At 42.5% G+C, this 14359-nt stretch overlaps 2 protein-coding genes across 5 annotated transcripts in view; both read right to left on the bottom strand.

Moving 5' to 3' along the window:
- Positions 1 to 3456, bottom strand: part of LOC131109477 (microtubule cross-linking factor 1) — a 33838-nt gene extending 30382 nt beyond the window's left edge. For all 3 annotated transcript variants that reach the window (XM_058061537.1, XM_058061538.1, XM_058061539.1), the window contains exon 1: positions 2359 to 3456. In XM_058061537.1, coding sequence (XP_057917520.1) covers positions 2359 to 3078 — 720 coding nt within the window. In that variant the 5' untranslated portion in view covers positions 3079 to 3456. The remainder of the gene's footprint in view (positions 1 to 2358) is intronic.
- Positions 3457 to 3905: 449 nt separating this feature from the next.
- rab12 (RAB12, member RAS oncogene family) lies at positions 3906 to 13571 on the bottom strand. Of its 2 annotated transcripts, XM_058060999.1 has the most exons (7): positions 13152 to 13241; positions 11897 to 11957; positions 11628 to 11809; positions 10627 to 10765; positions 10469 to 10558; positions 9120 to 9224; positions 3906 to 5277 (listed from the first exon to the last, which is right to left on the bottom strand). In XM_058060999.1, the coding sequence occupies exons 2-7, from the start codon at positions 11897 to 11899 to the stop codon at positions 5170 to 5172; spliced, it is 627 nt and encodes a 208-aa protein (XP_057916982.1). In that variant the 5' UTR covers positions 11900 to 11957; positions 13152 to 13241; the 3' UTR covers positions 3906 to 5169. The 2 variants fall into 2 exon arrangements, with proteins under 2 accessions (XP_057916982.1, XP_057916981.1); XM_058060998.1 differs by lacking the exon at positions 11628 to 11809 and having other exon boundaries at positions 3911 to 5277; positions 13152 to 13571.
- Positions 13572 to 14359: the final 788 nt, after the last annotated feature.

Here is a 14359-nt window from a genome sequence, read left to right as displayed (position 1 = left end):
CTAGCTAAAAATGGACGCACCTATTTTGACGCCAAAGCCCTTACAAAAAAACTAAATGAAAATCAATAGTGTTCCATTTACATGACGGACTTGTATATTAACCAAGCTACAGCCATATTATTATTCTAGCGGCTAACATGAAAAACCTGGCCGACTAACAAGACGCCTAGCTAAACGCTAGTCTCAGCGTCATTCACAGACGGAAGAGAGGATCCTTAGCTCTCGATTTGGTGACAAAGACTCAACAAGATGCTTGTTTGCCATCAGTATTTTTTTTACCAGAGGACTGGAGCACACGTCTTGTGCTGGAAGACACAGCCATCCCAAGGAGAGCGGACATCGTAAGTGTTGTTGCTGTATCTATGCTGTTGTTGTTGACAGAACTAGTGCTATGTGCCCTAAGTAAGTAGTGTGGGTAGCGTTTTAAATAATTAAAATACGGCAAGATACTGCAACTATTACATGTTAGCATCAGTGTACGTGTTAATGCATGGTCACAGCATGGATATCAAACCATGCAATGGTGTTAGAGGTTTTTTTTAAGAGGGCTTCATAGTCGAAATAGGTGTATCCCGATGATGTGCATTGTAAGCTGACTTTTCTCATGCACAAAAAAGGGAAAGAAATATGTGTACATGTTTCACATACTGTAAGGGAGGGCAAAATTCCAAAGAAAAGTGCAGTTTCCCTTTTAAAACTGAAAATGTTCAAAACATGGAGTCAATAAATGTTGAAAAACAAATACTATTCAATGTTTTTCCATTTATTCACTAGAAGTAATTGTGAAATTTAGTAATTTGTACAAAGGCTACTGGAAGCAAACATAAGATTAATATTTTATTTAGCTATAGCTATAATGCAAAGTATGTACAGTATACATTGTTGTATTAACTGGTAAATATATACAAGTCACTTGTTTATGATTAGTACCTCAATTAAAATTGTGAATGTGTAGTCAAACTAATACTCCCACATACTTCTTGTTGATTCCCCCAAATCCCCAAGTTTTTCCAAGTTTTCCCCAAACCAAATCCCTCTTTTCCAGTGGGAACATGCAAAATGGTTAACTCCTTCCTCATAGAGTTGCTATCAGGACATCTTGGTAGGGACAATTCTCTATATTGGATCTGTTGTCATCGGTGACTTTAAACTCTGACACTGCTGCCCGCCTCTTTAACATTGACTACACTTGGGCAAAGGCACCAAGAGCAGACAACTATGGCCTTAAAAAGCAACAATCAATGAGCAGACACACATTATGAGTCTGGTGTGTATGTTGGGGTGGGGTGGCAGTTGACCAGCTGGCGTCCTGACAGCCGCCCTGCAGGAGGGTGTTTTGAGCCAAGCACACATGGGACATGTGAGTACCATTGGGTCCTGGAGAGGGGGGGGGGGGGGGGGGTCAACAGCATTACAGCAAAGCTGATTAACAATGTTGTGTTGTCACTGAGGCCAAGATACACACACACAAGCAGGTTTGTGATAACACTCGTGCAGACACACACTGCAGCATCTTAGGTTGCACCCCTCCCCAACCCAAGAAGATGCTCTATATTGACATTTCAAGTGCTTGAAATCATGAAGGTGAGTTTCCTTCAGAACAGCAACCTTTTATAAATAAATAACATAACAAAAATGTGGCAGCACGGCGGTCGAGTGGTTAGAGGGCAGACCTCACAGCTAGGAGACCAATTCCACCCTCGGCCATCTCTGTGTGGCGTTTGCATGTTCTCCCCGTGCATGCGTGGGTTTTCTCCGGGTACTCCGGTTTCCTCCCACATTCCAAAAACATGCTAGGTTAATTGGCGACTCCAAATTGTCCATAGGTATGAATGTTAGTGTGAATGGTTGTTTGTCTATATGTGCCCTGTGATTGGCTGGCCACCAGTCCAGGGTGTACCCCGCCTCTTGCCCGAAAACACCTGGGATAGGCTCCAGCACCCTATCCCACCCTGACCCTCGTGAGCAAAAGTGGTAGAAAATGAATGAATGAATAACAAAAATGTCTCAATGATGATCACATTAATTAAAGTTTCTGGCTTTTCTGCACCAGAATGTGGGATATAAGTACATTTTATCAATGACACCACTAACCCCCCCCCCCCACCAAAAAAATAGTTTCTGCATACTACTGCTACACACCTTTGACACCACGTGTTTATTACTGCATCATACATTGATGGGAGGTGTTCCCATGTATATTTAGTTAGCTGCAAAATACACACAGTGACTAGTGAGTCTTATTTGCTGACATTTACGTTTTCATACAAAAATGCATTTCAACTCCAAATCCGAACTGAAAAGTCGTTTCAACCAAGATTTAGCAGTCTTACATGTGACACAAATAAGTGTGCTTACCTTTAAATAATCATTTTCAGATCTCAAGTCCTCTATCTCCCTCAGCAGGTCTTCTTCGGTTCCGTCCTTGCCTCCTCCTTGTGTACTTGGTGCGGTTTTGGGTCTCTCTGCAAGGGTCCCGGGACCGGACTGGAAAGGGGATGCTGACCCTTTGGGGACAGGATTAGGCTCGATTGTGTGCACTGGAGCTGCAGCAGCCGGCCGGTCTGCTCCCAGATGATCCCGGTCGCTGGAACCGGTCCCAGACTCCGCATCGCTGCTGGCCGCCGGCGCCAGCTCGGAAGCGCAGTCCGAAAGGTCCGAGCTGCTGTCGGTCTGGCTGACGAGAGGGCCGGTTGGTACACGAATAGGGGAGCCATCGCTGATGGAAACAAGCTTCCCCTTCTTGGCTTTAGAAAAGATAGGACTGCTGGTTTTGGGTTCCGCTGATGCATGCTGGGGCAGCCTGGTCAGCTTTTTGGCCACCCCGGCTTTGGTTCTGCTCCTTGCCGCCACAGGCTTCTCTTTGACCGGGGTGATGTTGTGTCGTGAGCTGCGGTTCGGAGCCTGCTGCTGCTTACCGAGTTTGGGGGATTTGGGTGCGATAGCTGGCGGCTTGGCGGAGCGGGCGTGGACATCCTTCAGGAAAGGTCTGGCCGGAGAGGGAACCCGGTTCGGTCTCTTCCTCTCCAGCTGATGTTGGTTGGATCTGGTGTCAGAGCCATTGGAGCTCTCCATCATACACTGACACCAGTCGGAAGAGGAGGAGGGGGGTGATGGCGGAAACGATGGGTCCACAGTTCTGGAGCGTCTTCCTGGCCCGGTTCTCGATGTGCATCATGTGAACTACCGTCCAGTGTGTGCATTCACTCACCAGGGTGTCATTGTGGTCCCCGCGGAGGGAGGAGGGCTGCAGGCAAACCGGATTAGGGGGCTGCGGATGGGGAGGCAGGCGGGTTGTCTCTGCAACACATGCTGGCTTCCGATGGGTCACGAGGCTCGGCCCTCCGGTCCCTCTCGGCACCGGTTGTCCATTCCTCTAGCTTGTCCCCAAAGTCTGATACAGCTGCCGAATTGCCGATTTGTGGATCCGCAATCGCTGCGGTGTGACGCCGTGATTGGCAGGGAGGCGCATGCGCAGACTGACACACGCACAGATCACGTGATGCACACCTACTGGATTTCAATAAATTCAAGATTAAGCTTCAACAATAACATAACATACACACAATAGCAGTTTATTTGTTACAACTGCAAAATTCCCTTTACAAAGACATTGTGAGGAATACAATGAACTATGTATCAATTAGAAAGGCATGTTTATTTTTAACAAGCAGACGCTAACGTAAATAAATTCCTGCTATTCATATTCATGCTAACTTGGGGTCGTTACTGTCGGGGGTATTAATGATTATTAATCCCCATTTCTAGTGGTTGAGCCATGTATAATCAATTAACGTCACTTTATACAAGTAACACCTGTAAATAGTGCAGATAATGCCAGTTGTTAGTACAAAGTTAGTAAACACAATAACATTTACCAACATGACAAAGGAGTAAATGATCCTCAGATATCAAGATTGACCTCTCCAAACCAAATAGTAAGCTAGGAAATAGAAACTTCCCTTTTCAGAAGCAACAAAAACAACACAGACCCGAATAAAAGTTGGTAATAAATATAGATATCTTTAATTTCATTAGTTCCACAATGCCACAAGTTATAAATAGCACACAAAGTCCAATCATAACAAACCCAAACCTCTTTAGAGCTCTTGTAGACACTTCGAATAGCAAAAATACAACGTTTTCTGATACACGGTTTTAAAAAATGTTTTTCAAGAAGTGGTATTAGGTGCTGCTATGTTAACATGGGAGTTAGTGGCAAAAACATTCTAAAAATAACCAGAGATAACTTTGTCGTGAGATACATTAGCTCACAATGGTAATTTGGTAGGAAAACATTTCCAAAATGTGTGATCTTTACAACAAATAAAAACATAAAAGCAGGCCGCATCCAAGCATCATGCTACATGGCTAAAAACAACAGAACATTATACGACCGTTAAACATTTGTAGGGGTGCATAGACCTTTTTTTTCATGCACAAAGAATGGGTCGTCCTACTGGTCCAAATTGTACAAAAGACAAAGAATCAGTAGACTTCCCTCACAACAGCAGCAGAAGAAGAAGAAGCAGCTCCATGAAATAATGAAGCAAGTCACCTGAGTCATTCAAACACTCTCTGCAAAACAGTCATGCATATACTCAGAAGACAAACAGTCCAATAATACTTGGTTGCCTTACCATGAACTTCCTGCTGCTGCTTATGTGTCAGCTTCATTCCAATCATAGTGTTTAACGCCATTGCACACACACCTAATACTTAAAGGCCACCTCGTAGTGCAGGAACACACCCTGCCTCGTATTTACATTAATAACAAATAAAAATGTGCTTTAAAAGTCCACGTCTCATGTCTACATTATGAATTGGTGGCATACAAAACCAGGGGGCTGGGACGAGTGTTGTCGTGCGTGTACGCTGAAGTAAGAATAGGAAGGCCGGGGACATTCGTAAAAGAGACAGAGCCGAAAAAGTGTAGGGCTCACTACCTCGAAGGCACATGTTGGCGCTCAGCAAGCTGGGAAGTGAGGTAGTCTGGATGAAGGTTGGCAGGAAGGGTCATCACAAACTACATAAGTGTTACTTATGAATGTTGCAGAAGCACAACTTCTAAACCATTGCTGACGCCTAGTGGTCAGTTTGGTACACTGCACATACGTGATGATGTTGGTTTGTGTGGAGATTGGGAAGACGTGGGGGCGGGGGGTCGTCTCAGCAGCAGCGCATGCGAGGAGGGGGCAACACTGGAGGCACTTCTGGTTCGGGTTGAAGAGAAAGGACGCTGCCGGAAAGCTCCTTGTTGGGAACCTCCAGCGGCATCTGGAGGGTAAAATGCCACAACACTTAACGTCCAGCAGCTTTACATTAACATATAGAAAGATAGAGGGGCACACACAAGAATGTAGACCTCAGCTGAGGGCAAACTCATGACAAAATATATAAACAGGCCCTCAACTAATTTTCTTCATTTATATTGTTGGAACCTCTGACGTGCAAATCAAGAGTATAAGTAAAATATTTTGGGGAAAGAATGCAAATTCCAGGGTGCCTCTCGTCTGAAGTCAGCTGGGGTAGGCTCCAGCATACAACCCTAATGAAGATCAGCGGCATAGAAAATAGACGGATGGAAGTTCCATTAGCATGGATATACAGTGCATCCGGAAAGTATTCACAGCGCTTCACTTTTTCTACATTTTGTCATGTTACAGCCTCATTCCAAACTGTATTAAATTAATCTCTTACCTCAAAATTCTACACAAAATACTCCATTATGACAATGTGAAAAAATTTTTTTTTGACATGTTTTGAATTTATTAAAAATAGAAAACAAAAAAAATCACATTTACATAAGTATTCACAGCCTTTGCTTAATACTTTGTTGATCCACCTTTGGCAGCAATTACAGCCTCAAGTCTTTTTGAATATGATCCAAGTTTAGCACACCTATCTTTAGGCAGTTTTGCCCATTCTTCTTTGCAATAAGTCTCAAGCTCCATCAGGTTGGATGGGAGACGTCTGTGCACAGCCATTTTCAGATCTCTCCAGAGATGTTCGATCGGATTCAAGTCTGGACTCTGGCTGGGCCACTCCAGGACATTCACGGAGTGGTTCTGAAGCCGTTGACCTCAGGCTGGGGCGAAGGTTCATTTTTCAGCAGGACAAGAGCGCTCTGGAGCAGGTTTTCATCCAGGATATCTCTATATATTGCTGCATTCATTTTTCCTTCTATCCTGACTAGTCTGCCAGTTCCTGCTGCTGAAAAACATCCCCACAGCATGATGCTGCCACCACCATGCTTCACTGTAGGGATGGTATTGGCCTGGTGATGAGCAGTGCCTGGTTTCCTCCAAACATGGCGCCTGGCATTCACACCAAAGAGTTCAATCTTTGTCTCATCAGACCAGAGAATTTTGTTTCTCATGGTCTGAGAGTCATTCAGGTGCTTTTTGGCAAATTCCAGACGGGCTGCCATGTTCCTTTTACTAAGGAGTGGCTTTCGTCTGGCCACTCTACCATACAGGCCTGATTGGTGGATTGCTGCAGAGATGGTTGTCCTTCTGGAAGGCTCTCCTCTCTCCACAGAGGAACGCTGGAGCTCTGACAGAGTGACCATCGGGGCCTTGGTCACCTCCCTGACTAAGGCCCTTCTTCCCCGATCGCTCAGTTTAGAAGGCCGGCCAGCTCAGCTCCAGGTCAGGGGTGGGCAAACTTTTTGACTCGTGGGCCGCATTGACGGGGGGGGGGGGGGGGCAGACTATATATTTTATACGTAACTGTCCACCTGGAATTATTGTATCTGTAAAAGATCTGCAATCTGCTATATGTGCACTTTGAGATCATTCCTTTGATGCAAAGTGCATTATAAATTTAATTTTACAATTATTATGTGCTGGTGTCCCTTTTTTCAGGAGCACTTTGTAAACAACAGACCACATCAAATAATATAATAATAATATTGATAAAACAGGTACTCAAACCATCAAAAGGTTGGCTCAAACCATGATGCCAGGTTGTATGTTAAGTTTAAATGAAATACTTTAGAAAGAACAGGCGGGCCGTATTCAAACACTTGGCAGGCCGGATGTGGCCCCCGGGCCGTAGTTTGCCCATCCCTGGTCCAGGTGGTTCCAAACGTCTTCCATTTACGAATAATGGAGGCCACTGTGCTCATTGGGACCTTCAAAGCAGCAGAAATTTTTCTGTATCCTTCCCCAGATTTGTGCCTCAAGACAATCCTGTCTCGCAGGTCTACAGACAGTTCTTTTGACTTCATGCTTGGTGTTTGTGCTCTGACATGCACAGTCAACTGTGGGACCTTATATAGACAGGTGTGTGCCTTTCCAAATCATGTCCAATCAACTGAATTTACTGCAGGTGGACTCCAATTAAGCTGTAGAAAGATCTCAAGGATGATCAGTGGAAAAAAAGATGCACCTGAGCTCAATTTTGAGCTTCATGGCAAAGGCTGTGAATACTTATGTAAATGTGATTTCTTAGTTTTCTATTTTTAATAAATTCAAAAAAAAGTAAAAAAAAAAAAAATTTTCACATTGTCATAATGGAGTATTTTGTGTAGAATTTTGAGGTAAGAAATTAAATTAATACAATTTGGAATGAGGCTGTAACATGACAAAATATGGAAAAAGTGAAGCGCTGTGAATACTTTCCGGATGCACTGTATGTCCTGACAGTTTTAGCTGAAGTCCAAATTGTACAACTTTAAAAACACTGGGTTTGAATCATAGTTGTCGGTAAACAACTGGTACCCTCTGCTGGTCATTGCCAAGTAGTTCAGTCTACTGATGCCTGCGTTATGGGCTCCACACAAGGGAGGAAGCACTGGTTCATCTCCAGTACAAGCAAGATTCAGTACTCGCAAAAGTACTCGATAAACACCGTCCGCTTTTTCTCCTATTAACGACTTCCATACCCTCATATTCTCTACAAATCTGACAGCTAATCAAAAGCGCGTCGCTCACCTCCCATGTGCAGGGTTTGCTACAAGTTGGCGAGGAGTACTACTCAATCCTGACGCTTTTAAGAGGCAGGGTTATAAAAGTGTACATGGTTTAAATTCAACCAGCATATACTGTAAATATCCAACCCTTTGTATCGAGTTGTGGATGCCTATAGAGCAGCTACACAGCTACACCAGGACAGAAACTTTCCAGTTCTTCCAAAATCTGCAGCTATTCAGCTGCATTTCTTTGAATTTTGTGCTACCTACAAAAACGATGTGTTGGCCCGTCTCCGGGCACGCCCACTCCGCTGTGGTTGGTCACACTCCCAAGGGCACAGAAAGACTTCCAGTTTATGCTACTTACTTTATAAGAGTTGATACTAAACGTGATGTATCATTTTAAAATGTCAGCTTTTAAACATACAGCCATATGTGTTGGATCACGAATCCGATCCAGAAGTAGAGACTGGACAGTCAGTTTCTCAAGAAAAGACGTTACATCAAGACGTCTCTCAATGGTGACTAGCTTTAGCATTTTAGTGTTCTGTTTTCTACAGTATCGGTAACATCTAATGTGGTCATTACACGTTTTTTGTGGGACTACCAGTTTAAAAAACTCTGATAGAGCCCCTAATTGTGATGGGAAAAGGCTATTAATAACCCCACTCCCTGTATGCACCTTCTATAATGCTATACAGACAAGCATTTAGTCTTATTCTAGCTACATTTATAGGTCAGAAAAGTGGAAAAAGCATAATCCCCTTTAAGAATAACTTTTTATCCACTTCTTCGCTGGTGCTCGCCAGTTTCATTTTTGTTAGTGTTCCCGTCTGGTCAGCGAAGTAGCCATCAAAACCAGGCATCGAAATAAATAGCGTTTCAACAATCCCGGGAGAATCGGAATATTAGTCCCAGTTCCCATCCATGCTTGAGACTCGATGCCCAACCCTAGTGATGAGTTTCACCAATCGTGGTCGTTTCTCACCTCCCATGCGTGGAGCCCACTACACTGCATAAAGCTTTTAATACTGATGTTACAATGTGTGGATTCAGCATAACTTACCTCTTTTTAGTCAAGATCAACGTGTCAATTTGTCACTACAGCCACAAAGCTAATAATGCTTCACAATCAAATTTATTATTATAATCAGTATATAATCATTTTATAATAGTATAAAATAAAAAAGACAACAGTACCCACCTTGCTGAGGATGTCATCCACCAGCTTGAGGAAGATCTCATCCACGTTACAGTTATCCTTGGCGCTCGCCTCGCAGAAACGCATGCCACTTATTCGAGAGGCAAACTGGGAAGCCCACAGAGAGAGTCTGATTAGCAAATTATTTGAACCAAGTATAAATTCTGCTGGTTGTGGTTGTTCATGGCTACATATTAAGTCTTACCCACATGTATTTACTTTTAGGATTAATCCAGGGTTACCCAGACATTATTTATAACTATAAAAGCCATCTTCACTCACTAAATGTACTGCAAAAAAAGGTCAGTAAGGATAATTCATAATGACACCTACAGAGAACATACTAACTCCTTATTTCTAAAACCACAAATACTTCAACTTGCTGATATAGTTCATCTTCCAACAGCTAAAATAATGCATAAGGCTAAAAAATAACCAATTACCTAAAAATGTCATCCAATACTTCTCTACAAGAGAGGAGAAATATGATCTCAGGGAAGAAGTACATTTGAAACACTTCTATGCTAGGACTACGTTAAAAAGCCATAGCATTTCAGTATGTGGAATCAAACTATGGAATGGATTGAGTAAGACCCTCAAACAATGCACAACGATGAGCCAATTCAAGAAACAATACAAGCAGCTGATGTTTGCGAAATACAAGGATGAAGAGTCTTGAACCAGTCATGATGTGCTATATACATATATCACTATATTGACACTTACTATGGTACCCATTATGTCATTGTATGGTCATATCACCTCGTACTTAAAAACAAACAAACAAACAAACAAAAAAATAAATGAATAAAAAAAACAAACAAAAAAAAAACTTAAATGACATTAGAAAGGCAGGAAGTGTACAAATGTAACAGTTACCGATCGTAAAAGTACTACATGGAGGGGTAGGATTTAATAAGCTTTGCTTCTTCCTACTCCTTTTGGACATGTGGAACTATGAACTGATTATGAGATGCACTCAATTGTAATCTGATGCATGTTCAAATGAAATAAAACCAAGACCATTACCATATGTTTAGATTCACTTTCATGCATGAACACATTGAACTCTAATGGGACTGTTTGTAAATGTGTCATTACAACTCTGTATAGTAGATGGCATCATAACTCCGCTTCATAACACACTTCATGCCCACTTGGTCAGCCAGAGAAGAAGAAGGAATGGCAGGAGGCATCAGCGACTTTGTCATTATATAAAAAAATAAGTACTGGCAGTGCTTTTTTTTGGTAAGCTGACGTTGTTTTAGCCGCATATTAGCCACACCTTTGTATATGTCACAGAGTTCAAAGGTTGCAAAGGTTAAAAAAATATAAACTATAAGCAGACTCACCTTTTCTCCGAGCTGTCTTGAGATGACGCGATCGCTCTCACAGTCCAGCTTGTTCCCCACTAGGAGGAGCTCTGCCTCCTCAGATGCATACTGACATAAAAAAATGGCTGGTGATCCAACTCATGAAACTAACATAACGTAGTTAAGTATATGTTCACCTTGTCAATCATCTTCATCCACTTGGGAAGATCGTCAAAGGTCTCCTGCTTGGTGATGTCGTACACCAGCACGATTCCCTTCGCCCCTCGATAGTAGGCCGATGTGATGCTGTTGAAGCGCTCCTGGCCAGCCGTATCCCTGTCACGTGAGGGCAGACACGGAGACACGGTTACAGTGTAGTTGGTTCGAGTCGACATGTCTCCAAAAAGCACAATTTTGAGAGTTTTTGTCCTGGAAAGAGTGACTCTCGACGGCCTACATCTCAGACACTACACTCGGTTCAGTCTGCTTGTATATGTATACAAGTATACAGTATATACTCTATATTTATATAGTGTTGGACCACGTTGAAAGTTAAATCCAGGGTTAGGGTTTCACTGGTCGTCAAACTTCGTCTTCTGTTATATTTGGTTGGTAGTTGGCCACCAGCTCAGGGGAATCACCGCTACCTACTGGCGGCCATTTGACCCCACCCAAAACTGATAAAAACTTGCAAATGTTAGGAAAAACATGTTAATGAGTTGTTGCCACTCAGAGTCCTTAGAACGGCAAAAATTCACTATTTTTTGTAATAAACCAAAATACAAAATAATTATTTAAAAATATATATATTTTTTTTAAATTATTTTTTTATTATGTGATGCACTCAATTGTAATCTGATGCATGTTCAAATTAAATTAAACCATTACCATTACAGTCCCATCTTTTGCAAAATAATGACAACATTATGAATGAGAGGTTGAGTCAGGATGTACCGATATAACGCCCAGCCCTAGGCACTCTGGAAAAAGTGTGCAGACGCCTAAAATAAGGCTCTGCTCTGCAGCATCTTCTACAAAGGAGTGAGAAATAATAGCAAAGCAAAACCAAGGAATCTACTGCATGACAGTTTGATGAAACAGTTTGACGCACTGCAGTTATTGTCAACTGCAAGTATTGATTGTGACGCATGGCTCCAACCTAAAGGCGTTGTGACGGGTGCTTCAAGTGTTACCATACCTGCAGTCACAGAGACAGATGTACATGATGACAGTGACGGAACCTGACGTGTGCTGACCATCATGACGAAGAAAGCAAACACAGAAGGTGGGTGGGTGCAGAAGGAAACGTGTGGGGATGAAGTGGAGGGTGGTGTTAGTCGACAAGGAACGATGTGTTAGTGGCTGACGCCGCCAACGGCACTGAAGTGCGAGATAGGAGCAGCGTGACGTGACACACAGATGCAGAAGAGTGATGCAATGAAAAGAATAGATGGGACTTTTACTAACCATATCTGTAGACGGATCTTCTTCCCTCTCAGCTCCACTGTCTTGATTTTGAAGTCAACGCCTGAAGTCAACATACAATATTCTTCAGTTTCTTTTCAATGCTTGGCATTATAACCCGTTTCACTGTTCCTTTGTGAGCGGCCAACTGTTTATTTTGATGACTGGTGTGTCACGGGAACGCCAGGACAGAAATAGACGGCTGGCAGGCAGCTGCCAGCATGATGGGAGACTGTTTTGGTTTAGACACTATTTGAACTGTTTTCACTCAAAACAAGCAAGAAAAGCTAAGTGTGACAACAAGAGAACTTTTAAAACAAGACATGTCCTTCATGATGTGTGTGAGTCACCTTAACATTATATTTTCTCGATTCACAGGGCACTGAAATGACACTCACTAAACACAAACAAATGTCTGCAAACATTTCACAAAAACAGGACTCTGGTGTCAAAACCTTGAACGCCACTCATGCACCCTTTCTGCAAAAGACTGAACACATTTTTTTGCTCATTTCAACACACTTTCCACTCATAGGACACATTGTTCAAAACGTGAACACTAGAAGGCAAAATTGAGAGACTGTGCCAACTGTCACAACGGCTGAAAACACCTGTACCAATGAACTGCACACTATAAAACCTGCTGAGAAACAGCATCAGTGACACGCTCACAGTGGCCTCAGGCCACTACCAAAATGTAACACTACATTGTGTTACATGCTAGGTAGAGGCGTTCGTTTCTATCTTGTTATGTGAAATCCATGCACACAGGAAGGACGTTGTAGTAATGTATTAAAGGACCAAAATACTGTAAGTATTACATGTTATTGTGAATTTGAATGAAGTTTTTATTGTTTTGTTTGTGTTGTTTTTATTGTGTTACCTTAATATTTGTTATATTTTGTTGCACTTACCACATTTCCAAAACATAATATACAATTTCATTTAAACTTAATCTCTGTTTGCCTGCTTCATTCACACCATTTGATAGCGCCTTCACTTCTCTACTCCTAATATTAAAGAAGTTAGAGCAGGTTTTATATGGGAAAATAGTCCCATTGGTCGCCATTGCTTTAAAGACAAAAGCTGTGATCGACCCACGGACCCTGGCAAAATATAGAAGTTGAGCTGTGAACACGTGTTTTTAAAAGTAAACAGTCGCCTTTTACATTGTTGTGATAATCAACAAAGTCAAGAGTCGTGTATAACCCTCACACTGCACCGTAAATTCGAACCAAAAGTTTCCACTTTTCCTCACCTACTGTGGACTTGCAGGCCTCACAAAAGGTGTCGTCGGTGTACCGCTCCATTAAGCTGGTTTTACCCACACCGCGAGAGCCGATGATGATGATTTGAAGCTTAAAGTCAGCTGGCCTGGGCGGCATCTTCCTGCGGCGCGACTGCGCTCCCGGAGCGGGCGAAGAGTTCGCGGAGCTCCCGCTGCCGCCGCCGGCCCTCCGCGGGAAGTCGTTTCGCGGCTCCATATATGTCATTAAACGTTAACGAATAAAACTTACTTGTTTGCTTCTAATACGCTCATGTAAAGTTTCTTCACTCTCCTTGGAAGTTAAACTTTGCTCCTGGTTAGGATTGTTGTCGAGCCATCAGACATCAAGTTCCAGGTTGCAGCAACGTCATTTGCTTTGATCGAAGAAAACCATTTCCTGTTCCGCCATGTTGGAAGGGTATTTACGGTAAGCCGCAGGGAACAAAATAAACTTTTTATTTATTTAAAAAAGTTATACTAGTTAGTTATTTATTGCGTTTTCATACTTTATTCATTTGTCAGCAACAATGCATATTTAGTGTATTTACGCGACTTAATATATTTATTTAATCACATATATAACTTTGTCATAAAACAATGTAAAGGCCTCATCTCCTTCAAGGCCACAGAATTGCCCGTTTGGAATATACAGTGCACCAAACGTGCAACACAGAAAGGTCTAAAAAATTAACTTTAATGGTCCTGATGGCCTCCAACAAAAAAATAAATTTCAGAGAAGTCCTCTTCATTCTTTTGGACCACCCCGTGTGTTCCCCTGATCTAAATCAAACTGAGAAAACTTGGGGATGGATGGCAAGGGAAGTTTGCAAAAATGGGCATCACTTCCAGACAGTGGTTGCGCTACATGACGCCATCTTCACCACATTGATGAAAATCCCCACTAGCCGTGTCCCGTAAACACTGGCATCAAACCATTTTCCCCCGTGAACAAGCAGCTATTTATTACTGACTCTAACATTTGACGTGTTGCTAAAAAAAACAACATTTTTGAAAAGCAACATTAGCGACCTCTAGTGGAAGAGTTAAAGTACATGTATCTCACTGCAAGCCAACCTTTTACATTTTTTGGTGGTTATTATATATACATGTTGGGGCCAAAATAAAGCAATGACAGTCACGGGTCCGTTTCGAATCGTCAATGCGTGATCCGGGCGCTCATTTTGAGCAGTTTAATCCAG

This window comes from Doryrhamphus excisus, chromosome 22 (assembly GCF_030265055.1).
Source record: "Doryrhamphus excisus isolate RoL2022-K1 chromosome 22, RoL_Dexc_1.0, whole genome shotgun sequence".
Lineage (NCBI taxonomy): Eukaryota > Metazoa > Chordata > Actinopteri > Syngnathiformes > Syngnathidae > Doryrhamphus > Doryrhamphus excisus.
The sequence above is the reverse complement of the archived record's forward strand: the minus strand, read 5'-3'. Positions and strand labels throughout refer to the sequence as shown.

Excerpts from the sequence above, each read along its gene's own strand:
- rab12 (XM_058060998.1), bottom strand. The coding sequence starts at position 13,386 with ATGACATATATGGAGCCGCGAAACGACTTCCCGCGGAGGGCCGGCGGC. Across the intron at positions 11,958-13,151 it reads GGCCTGCAAGTCCACAGTAG|GCGTTGACTTCAAAATCAAG; the intron begins GTGAGGAAAAGT and ends TGTTGACTTCAG. Across the intron at positions 9,225-10,468 it reads CAAGACAGCTCGGAGAAAAG|TTTGCCTCTCGAATAAGTGG; the intron begins GTGAGTCTGCTT and ends TGGGCTTCCCAG.